This window comes from Sturnira hondurensis, unplaced genomic scaffold (genome assembly GCF_014824575.4).
Source record: "Sturnira hondurensis isolate 20B ecotype Veracruz unplaced genomic scaffold, ASM1482457v3 Scaffold0018728, whole genome shotgun sequence".
Lineage (NCBI taxonomy): Eukaryota > Metazoa > Chordata > Mammalia > Chiroptera > Phyllostomidae > Sturnira > Sturnira hondurensis.
Genome location: NW_028091359.1, coordinates 4,167,183 through 4,182,950, shown reverse-complemented (window position 1 = coordinate 4,182,950; position 15,768 = coordinate 4,167,183). Strand labels below are relative to the sequence as shown.

The following is a 15,768-nucleotide window of genomic DNA, read 5'->3' as shown; positions in this document are numbered from 1 at the left end:
CAGCATCTAAAAAAATAAAGTAAACCACTTTCCAGAGCTCTCCCCTCTGTCCTTACCAGCCATTCTAACCCATTCTAACGCGTTTCCTTTACCCTCTACACGCTTCTTCTAGAGGTTTTGTCTTATAACTGAGTTGGAAGGAATTTAAACAGGGCATCGTGTTTGGTCGAGAGACCTATGGAGCGTGTCCCCCTGTCCCCATTTCTGCTGGAAATGTGAGGACAAGCCATCAGAAGCCACCTGGATGTGCTTGGTGCCCCCCCGAAGGCCTGTTGCCATGGTGGCACTGAGCGTAGCTGTCATCTGTCCCTGTGGTAGAAGGCACGTTGTCCCCAGACACTGCTACCTGCGTGTCTGTGGTGGACTTGTGTGTCACATCCACTGTGTTTCAGCCTTTCATCGCTAGCTTATTCTGTGGCTTTTCAAAAAGTGGGTTCTGTTGTGAAATTTGTGATCCCTGGTGACCAGCGCCCTGGACTTCCTTGTCCGGTTTAGGTCCTCTTGCCTCTTCTCTTCCCGTGAAAGCAGCACACATTGTATTCACTTTTGTCTCCTATTCGGTGAGGTTAATGTCTTTGTGTTTTGTCCAAAACTATACTGAAAAATATAAATATTATATTGTTTAATGCAAATGAAGGAATGCAATAAAGAGTATATATACTTGAAAACATCCTGTAGACCAGTATTTTCCACCCAACAGTGTGTGTAACTGATACGAACGTGTGAAGGTGCCCGGGAAAGGCCCCCGGGGGTCGTATTGTAACCGCCCTGAGGAGTTGGCTGCTCTTTACCTCAGTCTCTGGTTTTAACTTTTTAAAGTATAGTTGTTTAAAAAGAAAAACAGATCAGTAGCATTTTTAAGAGTTAGTACACAAGCATCTTTATACTTATTTTACTTATTTCACCTTATAAAAACACTGCAGTGCACCAAAGCCGTTATGGGGTTAAACCAGAAGGAAAACTGTTTCTCAAGTAGAGTCACTTCCTGCTCTGAACGCTCGACCAGGGGCTCAGACAGACCCGGTGGGGTTTCTTCACTTGGTTCGTCGGGCGCCCCGCATCCTTCTCTGCGTGCTTCTGTGCTATCAGAACTCTTGGCCTAAACCCTGAGCCTCAGGGTGGGCTCCAGTTCGGACCAAAGGCTGCCCAGAAAGCCAGCAAGGGTCTGTGGGAAGGGCCACCTGCAGAGCTTCCTGGGGGGCAGGGTCGGCCCCCAAGAGCTGCCCACACCCTCCTGGGAGGGGGACTGAGGCCACCCTGGTCCCAGCACGGCCTTGGAAAGGTGGAGTCTCAGGGCTCAGTGCTCCCAGCGCCCACGCTGGGCCGAGCACATGCGAGACTGAGCGACAGAGCGAGGAGGCTCCAGCCAGCTGCTGTCCTGCTTCCCTTCATCTGTGGGTAGCCTAGTAACAGGCTGTTTTTTCCTATTAAAAATATATTGATTCAAGAAGGAAACATTGATTTGTTGTATCACTCAATCTATGCATTCATTGGTTGATTCTTGTATGGGCCCTGACCAGGGATCAAACCCCTAACCTTGGCATAACAGGACCATGCTCTAATCAACTGAGCTCCCTGGCTGACAGGCTTTTTTTTTAAATTTATTGATTGATTTTACAGATACAGAGAGGGAGGGAGAAAGAGAGAAATTACTATTTGTTTTTCCACTTATGTGTGCATTCAGTGTTGCTTCCTGTACATGCCCTGACCCGGGATCACACCTGTCATCGTGGTGCATTGGGACAATGTTCCAACAAACTGAGCTAGCTGGCCAGGGCTTAATTTTTTTTTTCAGAAGATGTCATTAAAGCCTCAAAAAAAAGAAGCTTTTAAATTTATCCTTTCTAAATTTGTACATCTTCACTGAAATACTTTTTAAAATGTTAACACAGAAAACTGCATAATGGTGGTTAAAACCTGAGATATGTTTTGCTATTTAAGGCTGTTTTTTCATATCCTAAAAATTACAGTGAACAGCCTCCCCTTAAGTTTCGGCAACAAGTCATGCAGTAGATTCAAGTGTGTATAATAATCAAGTCCTGGTAAACAGGCTTGTGGAAACATTGAGTCAGCTGTAAACAGCCAACCCAGCCCAAACACAGAAAGGTGAAAGCAAGATTTCATTCTCCTTGCCTGGCAACTTGGTCCATGTGCCTTTTCAGAGAAGGGACGGGGAAGAGTGTGTGAGAGAGTTCAAAAAAGCATGGGATTTCAGAAGTTACTGCACAATGACTTGAAGTTTCTCATCAGCTAGCAAGTAGTGCTGAGACCTGGGCCTGGAGCAGACCCACGGGGTGTGTGTGTGGACCACACGGCACTGAGCTGTGGGGATGGTGCCGTGATGGGCACATCCCCAAGTGGTAAAGACAGAGTTTGCAAGGACTCATGTTTGAAAATTTCCCAGGACCGCCTCCACAATATTGCCTTTGTCTCACTGCTTTGGGAGTTTAAGACTAATGGGTAGATCATTCTTTACCTTCTAGGAAGTTCTCCAGTAAGCCAGGAGAAACGGTGACAGTGTAGTGGCCATCGTTTTGCTGAAAGGACTTCACTTGGGTGTGTGTGCGTCAGCCGTGCACGTACATGTCCACGGACCAAGGTCGGCACGGGTGCCCCGCCAGGTTGTTGGGAATCACCCCTGGAGACACCTGGGATAGTCCCCCTCCCTCACCTCTCCCCCTGCTTTCTCCTGGCCCTTTGTTTTGCCTTTATTTGTACCTCATCTCTCATCCTTGAACTCTCTCCCACACACACCCCCTTCTTTCTTCTTGAAATAGTACTGGTTTGAATAATATCTTCTTATCATAGTATCTTTTCTTCCTTTTGGATTTAACTTCCTCCTGTTTTTAGATGTTTATCAGTATTTATTATGCTTATTGAGAAACTGAATGTTCAAGCACTGCCTTATACTGTGTTCTCTTTAGTCATAGAATAGGATTACTCAGAGAGAGGATTACAAATGGCCTTGGTAAGTATGAGTAGGGACTGTTTGGATGCTTGGCAATCTTATAGGTTAAAAAAAGGAAGTACCCAGAGCGCCGGGGTGGATGCGTGTTAGCCTGACATAAAAGCTAAACCCCACAGCACGGCAGCACCATGGGCAGGACGTGGGGCCAGGTTGCGTCCTCTCCACATCTAACTCCTTGCACAGCTGACAGAACCATTTCTGTGGTTTCAGCTCTTCGGGGACTAAACACACCCACGCTGTGGGCAGGGTGATGTTGGTGAACTGCTAGGAGCCCTTCCTAATCTGAGGTTAGAGGTCTGCAGAGAGCGCTGGCGGCCCATCTCCACCGTGCCGAGCAGACCGCTTTATTGTTCCGTTACCTTCTTTTTGTGAAATGAAGGAAATAAGATTCGTTCCTAATAAAGGGAAATCAAGGGAAGGAAAGAAAAATATTCTTACTGTGCCAAATAAACTGAAAATGGCATTATATGGGTAGGTCTGAAGACATCTTACGTCCTCGTCATAAAACCAAGTTACAGCATCTCATTGTTGAGAAGGCGTGGCTTGTGAGCTTCAGGGGAGTCCTTCTGAAACTGCAGTCCAAGGAGAGCAAGCCTTTTTCTAGAATCTAGAGCCTGCCCACTGGTGGGTCCCTTCTGCCCGGAGCTCTGGGTGCACCACCTCTCCTGCCCAGCCTGCCCTCCTGTCCTTAGCTCTCAGGCAGAGCCGGTCGGGGAAGAGCCACTGCAGTCAGGTTGGTTTTTAGTAGAGCGAATCCTGTGCCCCCAGCACACGGCGTTGAAAACATGGGTGAGGAAGGGACTGAGTCAGTGGCCAACTCTGGTCTGTGGGCCTTGAGCCCCATCTTTGCGTGTCTGGGAGGTTCTCTGGCGCGCTGGGAGTGCTGGAGTCTGAAATTGGTTACTGCCCAATTCGCTTATTTTTTTTTTTTTAAGATTTTATTTATTTATTTATTTTTAGAGGGGAAGGAGAGAGGGAGAGAAACATCAATGTATGGTTGCCTTTTTGTGCATCCCCTGCTGGTAGTTAGCCTGCAAGGAACTGGTTTGCAACCCAGGCATGTGCCCTGACTGGGAATCGAACCGGGATCGTCTGGTTCGCAGGCCCGCGCTCAATACACTGAGCTACGCCAGCCAGGGCTCCAATTCGCTTATTTTTAAAACTAGAAATTCTTTGTTAGAAGTTGTTTTAGAACCAAGTAAGCCCGTAAGAAAGTCCTGGAGTAGATCAGACCCCACGGTCCACGATGTCTTGATGATCTTGCTTAGAGAACAGAGGAAATGAAAATTCGGGCCACTAACTGAGGAGTGGAAGTTGAAGCTACCACATTCAGACCTTGATATTGGCCTCCTGCGCGTTAATCCGGAAATTCCACACATTGTACAATGTATCCATTTTTTTTACGTTTTTTACCTTCTCTTTAATGACTTAACAGAAAAAAACTGCATGATGAAATATAGTTTCTCCAAATATATATATATTTATATAATATATAATCTTAGTTAACTCAAAGGTATATACATTGTATAATAAATAATATTTATAAAAAGAGACTTTTTGGATATAAAATCAAAAAGATCAACAACTTCTACAACTTTTTACAAAACTTTGGATACAGCAGGTTGGTAGGAAATTCCCATTGGATGCTATTCCCTGACTACGGCGAGAAAAATTACAACGCACTCGACGTACTGTTATTAAATAATTACTTGTCAGCTATTTGCATACGTCCCAGAAACATGACTTTATCACTTTTAATATAGAATACATAGATATGAAAAGACTTTGAAAATTTGTATCCATTCTGCTGAAATAATTCTCACATAAAGCAAGCATTATCCGGTTGACATGATTTAAAACTTCCCAGTCTAAGGTGAGCTGGGGGGCATTTCAGACTCCGGGGAGGGGAGGGGAGGGGACGCGTCTCTCTAGCAGGGCTCATCGCCAGCAGACTCGGTTGCAGGCGAGGCTTCAAGATGGTGGTCTCGGCAAACCTGCCTGAGCGAGCAGGGAGATCGCCTGACCCAGTATCTCAGGTCGGCGTTTGGTGGACCAGAGAAAGAGGGAGAGAGGAAGAGAAAACTGTGCTGTGTGCTACCCCTGCTGCATGTCTCTCTGGTGCTCCTTGGACAGAGCTGCGGCTTGGTCCGTCCCGTCAGATCCGTTTGCCCCCGTGTCGCCAGCTTCCTCTAGGACACAGAGAACCACTCACTGTGGACCAAGAACTCACTGTGAGTGCTGTTCCCAAGGGAGCAGGCGACTGCTGGCCCAGCTCTGAGCACCTAACCCTGGTCCTCGGGAGCTGCACAGGCGGATGCTTATCAGCACGCAGATGAGGCCGGGAGATCCACGTTCCAGAACCCCTCGACTCTGTTCCCTCACACAGGTCAAAGGGAGGAGAGGATGCAGGGAGACCTGTCCTGACTGGAGGGGAAATGAAAGGATCATTTTTGCCCTCCCTGTCTACAATTCTAGTCTGGAAATTGGAACTTCAGGAACGGATTGCTACCCTCTCACTGGCCCTCTATCTAATTCACCCTAAGGTGACCTAGAGTCCAGCTGCTCACTTGGTGGTGTTCTGATGGAGGTTCTGCAGGCGAGCAGGGCTGGGAGGGACTGAGTGGCCCCTTCCAAAGACACCACTCCTCTCTGCAGGAAGCCATTGGGCTGGAGAAGCCTTGCCCCCTCCCCCTTACACAGCCTATTTACAAAGGGGACTAGACACACACACAAGTACTGCATTAATGGTGAAAACTGCAGAGGGGTAGAAAAGGGTTTTGAGACCCGACTGCAGCTCACAGGAGCCTCTCGTGCAGAACAGGGTTACGGAGACAGCGAGGCCGAGGAGAACAAACAGCTGCTCTTCAAACAGCTCACCAGGTCACCTAGAACTCCTGGTTCTTCAAAACTGAACACCCTACTCTAACCATTGCCTTGGGCCTCCTGCCTCTTCATCCTCACCAAACCTATGGCTTTTATCAGATTGTGAAAGTGTATCAGACTGGAACGGGAGTAGACAGAGACGAGACCGCAGGGGTGTCCTGCTTCGTAACTCCCGCCGCATAGGCTCCCTGGGACACCCCCCCTCGGAAACAGGGTCTTGCCTGTGCTGATACCTTTACCACCAGGCAAAGAGCTCGCATTAGCCCAGCCTGTTCTGTTGGAGTAGAAATTTTTTTCCATTTTTATTTTCTTCCACATGTGCAAAGATAAGCCTCAGGTCTGCTCCTATCAGACCCTAGAGAAGTAAAAATAAAGCCCCTTCTTTGAAAACCATACACCATCCAGAGTAGGGTGAGAAACTGAAGATGAGGGAGGGAGGGAGGCCTCCGGGTCAGCAGGCGGGTTGGGTCCAGGTCATTTACCACACGTGCATCTGGCAACAGTCCAGATTCCTTGGCTGTCCGATGCTGAGGGCCGAGCTGAGGTCCTGCTCCCCGTGGGACTTCAGTGAATCTGCCCAGCCACACTTCACCGTGCCCAGCGCCCTTTGCAGAATAAAGAGGGAGAATTAGAAACATAATTGCTTTCCCAGGGAGGCCACCCATAAGGGTCACGGGCTGCCAAGAGGAGATCCCAACATCTTTCTTGTACTCAGAGGGAACGGGGACCTTGAGAGGCTTTTCCCTGCACCTGCTACACCTGGGGCCCACAGACCGGCACCCAAACCCCACCTCCCTCGCCTTCTAGCTGGGGGCTTGGGTGCAGGGAGGCCTGCGGCGGGTGACTGGCTCCCCCAGTGTAGGACTCTGTCTTCTACAGAGACCAGGCAGGTGCAGGGCCCAGCTGCCAACTCAGAGCAAACTCCTTGTTATGGGGCTATGCTTTTTGTATCACACCAGATAGTTTCAGAATGCACTGTCCAAACAGGAGGAAGTCTATTTAATTAAAAAATTACGAAGAACTCCTGCTCGTGGGCACACCAATGTGTACATTTTATTTCCTCGTGTATTTACACCTCACCAAGGGTTGGTGGCCCAGAGAACTTTCCCAGCTTTCCCAATCAAGTTGACGCGCCCTGGGGGCCAAGAGGACCAGTGTGAGGCCGTTCTGCAGTGACAGAAACACTCAGCGAGGTTCAGGGGACGGGCCTGAAAGGTCTCACAGCAATTTAGTGACAGGTCCAGCCCCAGGGGTCCACCAGACCACCTGACTGTTGTCCAAAGCCCTCCCCACTCACCATGCTCACAACATTTGAATGACAAGGAATAAATCTGGTATTTGCCAGGTCAGAAACCAGTGGCTAGCCAGAGACTTTGGACAGAAGCTGCCCGCGGTGGGAGAGGTGTTTTCCCCTCATGGAAGTCTGGCCTTCCTGTGGCAAGACTGAGCCATTTTGACTGAGTCTCCCCCCTGCCCCAGTGTGTGGAGGGCCCCGTGGCTCCCTTCTGTCTCCTATATGCACTGTTGAGACAGTCAGGGCGCTTGAGAGAAAAGTTAGAGGCCCCAAACCATACAAACCCTGCCAGCCTGTTTCCAAAGTTCCCATTTTGCCTGCAGAGTCCATGTGGGTGAAAGGACAGGAGAAGGTAAGGGGGTCCCAGCCTACGGCTCCAGACCAAGCAGCAGGCCTGGGGGCAGCTGCTTCGAGGTCAGCCTGGCCCCCAGGAGCCCCTGCCACCTCCTCGAAAGCACCTGGACCCTGTGCTGGGGCTCCTGGGGGCGTGGCCTCTAGTCCACACAAAAACCCTGCGATGGGGACATAGTTCTTATCCTCAGTTCCCACGAGAAGAAGGCTGGGCTCACAGAGGCCAAGCCACTTACCCAGAATCACCCCACAAAGGGAGCAAATCCCCTACTTGTCCCAGACTCAGGGCTCCAGAGTGTCCACACAGGAGGGGCCTGGAGGCCACGATCTACCTGGATGTGGTGTCTTAAACCATGTCTAGTGCTTTACTTAAGACTGGGAAACACCATTCTGTTTCAGCGGGGAGACGGGGCGGGAGGAGAGCACTGGTTCTTAGGGTCGGTGTTAGTCCAGGGGTCGCAGGCCAGGGGCTTTCCAGACACCGGGGGCCAATGCAGCCCCTCCTTCCCCACTTGGCAGATGGTTTACCTCAGCTGCCCACCAGGGGAGGGGACACGCTGGAACAGAGTTCCAAGGGCCTGAATCCACAGCACCCTAGAGCCCCCAGTGGGGCCTGGTGATACTGCTGTGACCTCCACAGGACCCCCCATGGGGCTTTTTCTGGAGGTAGAGGGCTGGGCTCATTGTCCCTATCTGTGCAGTGGGCAGGCTAGACAGATAGCCCTCTGTGCAGGGTTGTCCTTCCACGGTCCCCTCTCAGAGAGTCCAGAGCTGTCCTGATGGGTAGTGGGGACACTTGCCTCTGGCCAGAGTGCGCATCAGAGGAGCATGGCCACTATGCTTTCAAACATTCCTTCCACCCTGACAGGCCACAGTGAGCCTGCGGGTTCTCTCTCATTGGCTGGATCTTCTGTGGTTCTCAACGAACCCGCCCAAGTGATAACTCCACTTCACTGCACGTTGACCACTGTCACATCACAGCTCCCTGACAGCATTTGCCACACCTTCTATTAGTACTGTAGTCAGACAAGCAGCCACAGCTCTTGATCCCCTTGAGCCTCACAGAGCTGCAGCGAGGCCCCCATGACTGCCCCTCTGTGAGGACCAGGAACTGGGCTGCAAGGTGGGAACCACCTTTCTAGACTGTGCCCGACTTGAGCTTCACCAAGGGGGCTCCCCAGATGGACTGGGTGAGCCTCAACCAGCACTCACCCCACGATGCCAGGCTTCTCCCCCGGCCCAAGCATGCACCCCAGCTCCCAGGTGCCCTGTGTGGAACAGCCTGAGACAGCAGGGTGCTCAGCCCTAGCCAACAATGACCCGGGCAGGCAACCACTCTGCCACGAACCAGCCACCGTTCCCAGTGGTCTTTGTTCCTCATACCACCTCTAGGGAGGGGGACAGACAAGGAGACAGGTATGTAAAGACTACCTTGTCTGGGTCCCACAGCTGGCAAGTGCTGGGCGCTAGACCAGGGTTCATGCCTCTGTGTACTAGACACCTCGAGGCAGAGAAGGGGGAGAAAGGGCCCACGGGCCTTAAAACCTTCCACCTCCAAGACTCTAAGACCACCCTTCATTAATCTTGACCTATCCTGGGGACCTATGGATCTGAGAGCCAGGCACACTGTCTCCCACGCTAGGCCACCTCTGGGAAGCTTGGCCACATAATCCACCCGTCTTTGATCCCTCGATTACTCACCACCGTCACTCTGAACTTGGCTCCTTCCTCCTCCCCATCACCATCCATAAACTCAGTGAGAGTGCACCCCACTCCACCCAAGCTTCAGATCTGTCAGGATATGGGCTTATACACGGCTTCCCCCCACCCACCTCCTTGAGGGTGGTAGGGTTTATGCTTGTGCAAAAACTTGTCCTCTAAGCTCACGGTGGGTGCAAAATGACTCTGCCCCAGGGTTTGCAGAAGAGGCTTTTCGGCCTTCTCTTTCACACAGTTGAACCTCCTCTTTTTACAGGGAGAAGACTGAGACCCAGAGAAGTGAAGAAACAGGAAGTTAGGGGCAAAGTTGGCACCCGAGGTCAGGACTCCCCATTTCCAACCCCACGGTGTCCCTCCGCTGTATCCACAGATGCTCCACAATGAGAGCCAGCGGCCGTACAAAAATCTGACCTGGCTCGCAACTGATCACCATATATAAGAATTTTAACCAGTTGTTTGCAGCCTCTTGGAAACTTGTGTCCCGGGTAGCTGAGAACTAGAACAGGGTCATCCGGAAGAGGAGAGGGGCAACACCCCACCCCCACCCCCCGCTGCCCTCCCCACCCTGCCGCCCTACCTGGCTCCCTACTTGCAGGTGTGCACGTCGTAGATGCGGACGCACTCCTGGCAGCTCACGTAGCAGCACCAGTGGAAGATGCAGTGGCATTTCTCCTTCCGCTTCTCCGTCCTCGTGTTGTGGCCGCGGCCGCAGCACAGCAAGTCGCAGCCATCGATGCCGTGGGAGGTGACATTGCAAGTCCGGTCCCTGGTACCGAAGGAGCCCGTCTCGGGGTTGGGCTCGCAAAAGTTGGGGGAGTTCTCGTAGTAGACCAGGTCCCTCTCCGTGGGCGGCTTGAAGAGCGCGTACTTGGCCCGGAGCGTCTCCACCCAGCCACGGGACTCTCGGTGCTTCTCCACCACCATCTCCGAGGCGCTGTCGTACTTGTCCTTGAGGAAGTCGCCGATGGCGCGGAAGTCGGGCTGGGCCCACCAGCAGGTCTTCACCTCGCAGCTGCCCGACAGCCCATGGCATTTGCACTTGAGGTGCATGTGGTCCAGGATGGTCTGGGAAAGAGGAACAGCGGCTGGCCCCCAGCCGGACCCCACCTGAGGGCACACCTAGACCCTGCTGCTCTGCCTGGCCCAGCCCGGCCCCTGCAGCCTTCTCTGTTCCTACTCAGTGCTAGGATGAGAACTGACTGAGGATGGATAACACCCCAATTATCAGCAGAAATCACATCCATTTCTGAAAGCCATAATAGGGATTGTGATCCACATTTAACACATGGGGAAACCGAGGCTGGGAACTTGAGTGTCTCATGCTAAGTCGAGCAGCCATAGGAAGGGGTGTAAGTGAGGTCAAAGCCAGGCCACGGTCCTACACAGGATGGGCTGCCAGTACCTGCCCCATGGGACCCCCACGCTCCCCACTGAGGCATCCCCGGGATGGTGGAGACCCAGAACAGTCCAAGGATAAAGGAGGGTGAGCAGAGGGGGTGACCGTGGGGTGAGGCGGGTGGGGGTCCAAGCCTGGCCAAGGGGAAAGAGGCAGAGCAGGGAGCCCCGGGCGCACAAGGGCCCCTGGAAGGGGTTGAGGCAGTAGGGGCCCAGACGAGGTCAGGAGCGGTCCCAGAAAGGGCGGCTGCGGCTCACCGTGCGGCCCGCCTCGTTGTTGTGCTTGTTCATGGCGGAGCGTGCGTCCGGCCTGTTCTCGCGCGCGTCCGCGAACTCTCGGGACACCAGCACCCCGAAGTCCGCGTCCTCGCTGCAGCCGCCCCACTTCCAGCCCTCGCCGGGCGGTCCCTTATGGTGGGAGTCGCAGCCGCAGATCGTGGAGGTGCCCTCCGCGCAGGAGCGGGTGACCGCGAAGGCCACGCCGGCCGAGGCGATGGCGTGCACGAAGGCCGACTCGCGGGTGGCTGCACGGAGGGAGTCAGGGAGCATGGCTCAGGCCCGGTCCTGGGACTCGGCCGCGCGGCCTCCACCTCCCCGGACGGGAAGGGGAGCTCGCCAGTCAGGAGGGAAGAGGAAGGAACCTGGGGGCGTCCCCACTTTACTGGATGAGCCAACTGGGGCCAAGGCCACTAACTGATTTAAGTACCTGGCAGACCAGAGTCGCTTAAAAACAGGGGTAAAAATGGTAGCCCCGGCAGGTTGCTGAAGCGATTAGGGGCCCTGCTGCCCTAGCGCTTCCCAGAGACTCCAGCGCGGGCCTGAGCCCTCGCAGTCCCGCGAGCCTGCCGTCGGGGGCGGGGGGGGGGAACCCACAGCCTAAACCCACTCGAGTCCACCCATCCCCACTTGGATGCGCCTGGGCAGACCCTTTCCCTTTCTGATCCTCCGAGATGCGCCCCACCCCCACCCCCCAACACACACACCCAACAACTTCCTCCTGCCACCAGAGCTCCTGACCGAGGCTGGTGTCTCGGATTCCGTCTCCCTTCCCTTTCTCCACCCAGACAACGCCGAGGTTTGGGGCTGAGAAGGCCACGTCCCTCCTGGGAGGAGGAGGACATGGGACAGTTCCCCTGGTTCTGCCCCCAGGGTCCAGCGAAAAAAAAGAAAAGATTCTCAGGCATGTTCCCCCAACTTCACTGTAATGACCGCCTTTGGGCGCTGTTAGGGGCCAGATTCTGCCCCCCAGGCGCTGTGTCCTTGTAATCCCGTGAGGCAGGACCCACTCTGGGTCTTACAGACCCATTCTGCTAATGCGGACTAAGGACTGGGGCGGCAAAGGCCTGAAAGACCGGCAACACCACCATCTCTCCTTACTGGAGAAAGACCCAGAACAGGGACGGGGCCTGTCCCAGGCCGAGCGGGTTGCTAAACTCGGGGCTGGCCCAGAAGCCCGGTGCCCCGCGCCTAGCGCTGCGGAAGACGGTGGGACAGACAGGGGACAGACGGTCGGCAGACAGGGGAGCCTAGCGTCCCCTGGCAGCAGCCACCGCCTCCTGATTAGAGGCCCCAGCGGCCTCGCAGGCCCCGTGCAGCGGAGGGGCCGGTCCGCCTGCTCGGAGCGGGTCGGGGGGAGCGCGCTGGCGCTGGCGCCCCCGCCACCAGGGCGGACTGCGGGCCGGCAGCGGCCCAGGCTTGTGGCGCTGCGCCCGGCTTCCGACCGGTGGCAGCACCGCCCCTCCCGCCGGCCAGAGCCCAGGGGCGAGGGGCGCCGCGGGCCAGGGCCTTGTTTCCGGCCCGACTCGCGGCTTCTCGCGGCGGCGGCGGCGCCCCGACCCCGGGCCGCGCTCGGTTCCCAGCCACGGGGACGCGGGGGCGGCGGGGGCGGGGCGCGGATTAGCCTGGGAGCGGCGCTGACAGCCCCGCTGTGCCGGTCCCCGTCCGGCGGGGCCCGCTGGGCCACTCAATCCGCCTTTGTTCGCGCGGTGTCACACCGCATTACCCGCATAATGCGGCCGCCGGGCCCCGGCCGCCGGGCCGGCCGCCACCGCGTAGCAACGGGCGGCTCCCGCGGCCGGGCCGCGCCCCCGGCCCCGGCGCCGGCCCGCGAAATCCCCATTGAAGCGGCGCCCCCCGCCCGCGCGCCGCGCCGAACGGCCAGAGGGCGTGTGAATGGCGCGGCGGCCGCAGCGGGCGCGGGGCCGGGCCGCGCGGTGGGGGGCGCCGCTCCGGCTCCTTTCCAGCCGCCTGAACCCCTCGGGGCGCCCGCCTCCGGCCCCGCCGCCGCGCCCCACTCCCCGCCCCGGGCGCCCGCGCTGGGAGAGCCCCGCGTTGGGGCGTCGGTGCCCGCAGGAGCTGCGCGCCCCCGGGCCGACCGACCCCCCGCCGCCCGGGCCGGGAAGCGGTGGAGGACACCGGGGCGCGGGCGGGGACCCTCTTCCCGGGGGCTGAGCTTTCATCAAACCCCTGGCTTACCACCCCCTCCTCCAACACACAACTGCCCGCTTGCAATTTGGGGGTGAAGCCATGTTCTAGAATCGAGGTCTCACAACGATTGATTTAAACCGGGAAACGCAAACGCGAGTGGGTGGTAAGCGCAAAGGCCCGACTTCCACTGGCCAACGTCCCGGGTGGGGAAGGGCAACCGAGGGTGCGTCGGGCTTCCAGGGAGCGCGTCTGGACGCCAGGCCGTTTGATTCAGCGCTACCTGGCCCGAGGTGGGGCGCCGGAAGGCGGGGAGACGGACACGCCAGCAAGGTCGGGTTTGAAATGCAAACCGCCGCCACTTGGCCCCAATTAGAGGCCAAACCTTTTGTGTAAACAAGGAATAATTAGCTTTGGTAACAGAAGCGTAAACAGAATCATCATCCATTGATTCGCTAATTGCCCTTCGGTCCCACGACAATAGCCTCTAGGTCGGCCTTGCTCTGTGAACCTGGGGCGCAGGTTCCGGGGGGCTGCACTGTAAGGGGGGACGGGGAGTCAACTTCCCCCGACGCGCTCCCGGCCCATACCCACCCCCGGGCCCGCGCTGGCTTTCGCGTCTTTTCTCTCCGCCTGTAAATGCGGCTCTTCTAACCGGAGGGAGGGCGCGCTCGCGGGTTGGACTGGCAAAGCCCTGTCGGTGGAGGGAAGGTTCGAGTCGCTGTGGTTTAAGGGGCGGTAGGTCCCCGGGCGCCAGCTGGGACCCCTCAACTCCCGGACACCGCGGTTGCTCAGAGAGTTGCCCGATGCCGCCCAGGACTCACCGGCCCCAAAGTCCCCTTCTGGGGAGCAGTTGCCCCCTCGTCCCTCTGACCAGGTGCCTTCGGGTTTGAAGTCCAGCCGTGCGACCCCCTTCATTAGAAGCGCAGCCGGTGAGGCTCCCAGGTTGCGAGATGGCTGGGAACTCACCCCGAGGCCAGCACCCCCTCCAGATCCCACCACAATGCCTGGGCACAGGCACCGAGGAACGTTCTCACCGAGGCCCCTGGGAGCAGTGCAGTGCCGCCAGCACCAAGCAGCTTTCTCCGCTCCAGAATTTTCTACGTATGGGGGATATAGGAGTGACAATGCCCCCACACCACGCCAAAACTACACTTGAGTAACACTTAACGACACAGCATTGGGGAAATGTCACGAATGTCCACATCAAAGCCTGGGGGCCCCCCGCTGCCCCAGCTGAGCGGGCAGGAAGGCTGCAGCCTCCTCCGCTGCTCTGGGTCCCTGCATCCTCGCGCATCTTAAGGATGCCCGGCACTCAGCAGCACCTGGGAGGGTGTGGCAAACATAGTAACAGCCTGGGTGGGTCCAGAGATGGCCCTGACCCGCTTCCGCGGATGTCCTAGGTCATGACCAGCTTTATTACCCTCCCCTGAGGACCCTGGGCTGAGCTGAGGCGCCCCGTGACAGAACGCAACAGAACAGTCGCTTCATCCTGATGCCCCCACCCACCCACCTCCTGCCCCGCCCAGAGGCAGTACCTTTGTCAAGGACGGGCCCGAAGATGGCCAGGCTGTCGTCTATGGTGGTGCAGTTCCAGCGGCGGCCCCGGAACTGGTGCTGGCACTCCTGGATGCCCAGCTTCACGCCCTCGGCCACACTGGGCATAATTTCGATGTAATTGCGACAGAAGCGCAGTTGCTTGGGGACCAGGCCTGGGATGGAGCCGCAGAGCAGAGGTTGAGAGCCCAGGGATGTGTACTGCTGGCCCAGGGCCAGGGACCTGCGGGCACACAGAAGACAGTGGCTCAGCAAGCCCAGCGCACACAGCCCAGCGTGGGCACCGTTTCTTGCTCATGGGCCCTCCTGGGCGGGTGCAGCCATAGAGGGCCCGAGTCTGAGCCCAGGCCCTGGGAAAGCTGGCCCCTGGGGCTGCCCTCGAAGAGCAGGGTTCTGTTCCAGGCAAAGCCAGCCTTGTGACATGGACACGTCCAGCTTACAAGGGCATGGGGACCAGCACCAGTTGGGCACCCTTGGGGACCACTGCAATACCATGAAAAGAAACCAGGACTGGGCAGATGGTACTGGGTGCCCAGGTCAAGTTCCTCCCACGCTCTGGGCCAGTTTCCCTGATGGGCACTGAAGAGTTTGGTCTGGGCAACCTCCCAGGGAGTCCAGGTTTGGGGGGCCACGTGAGACTTTCAGTGACCCACGGGAAGGTGTTTTTAGGGCCCACAGCCCCATCTCCGAAGAAGCAGAGAAGTCACAGGCCCCACAGGGAGCTTGCACCCAGCAGTTGGGTTCCTCTTTCCAAATCCACCGATGCCTTGGGAAGAGGGTCGAGAGACCCCAGGGCAGGTCAGGAAACACCACACAGATGCTTTCTGGACTAGACAACAGGGATGAACCAAACGCCTGCCGTTTAAGAGCTCTCACTACGTACTCGTGGTGGGCACCAGAGAGGGGCGTGGTGCCCACCGGCCTGGGGCTGGCTCTGGGCTTCGTTGCCAGGGGGATGAGGTGGGCACCCCGTATTTTTATTTGTTAATTCATTCTGGGGGCAGGGGTTGGGAAACGAGCTCTCAGAGTGTGGGTGGTAACTTACGAAACATTTCCAGATCTTCAGCATCAAGCCCTTTTGAAGAGAAGGAAGGGCCACCTGCAGGCCTGACTGACCTACCACTGAGAATGGCTATTCCTGAATTCCTCCGTGCTGGGCACTGGGCCGAGTCTTTCC

General features: G+C 56.3%; 1 protein-coding gene across 1 annotated transcript; it reads right to left on the bottom strand.

Moving 5' to 3' along the window:
• Positions 1-4,559: 4,559 nt before the first annotated feature.
• On the bottom strand, positions 4,560-15,039 carry WNT3 (Wnt family member 3). The gene is made up of 5 exons (XM_037070025.1): positions 15,032-15,039; positions 14,573-14,814; positions 10,869-11,134; positions 9,793-10,280; positions 4,560-6,456 (listed from the first exon to the last, which is right to left on the bottom strand). Exons 1-4 carry the CDS (start codon positions 15,037-15,039, stop codon positions 9,801-9,803), a joined length of 996 nt encoding a protein of 331 aa, XP_036925920.1. The 3' UTR covers positions 4,560-6,456; positions 9,793-9,800.
• Positions 15,040-15,768: the final 729 nt, after the last annotated feature.

Excerpts from the sequence above, each read along its gene's own strand:
- WNT3 (XM_037070025.1), bottom strand. Across the intron at positions 11,135-14,572 it reads CGGGCCCGTCCTTGACAAAG|CCACCCGCGAGTCGGCCTTC; the intron begins GTACTGCCTCTG and ends CCCTCCGTGCAG. Across the intron at positions 10,281-10,868 it reads ACAACGAGGCGGGCCGCACG|ACCATCCTGGACCACATGCA; the intron begins GTGAGCCGCAGC and ends CCTCTTTCCCAG.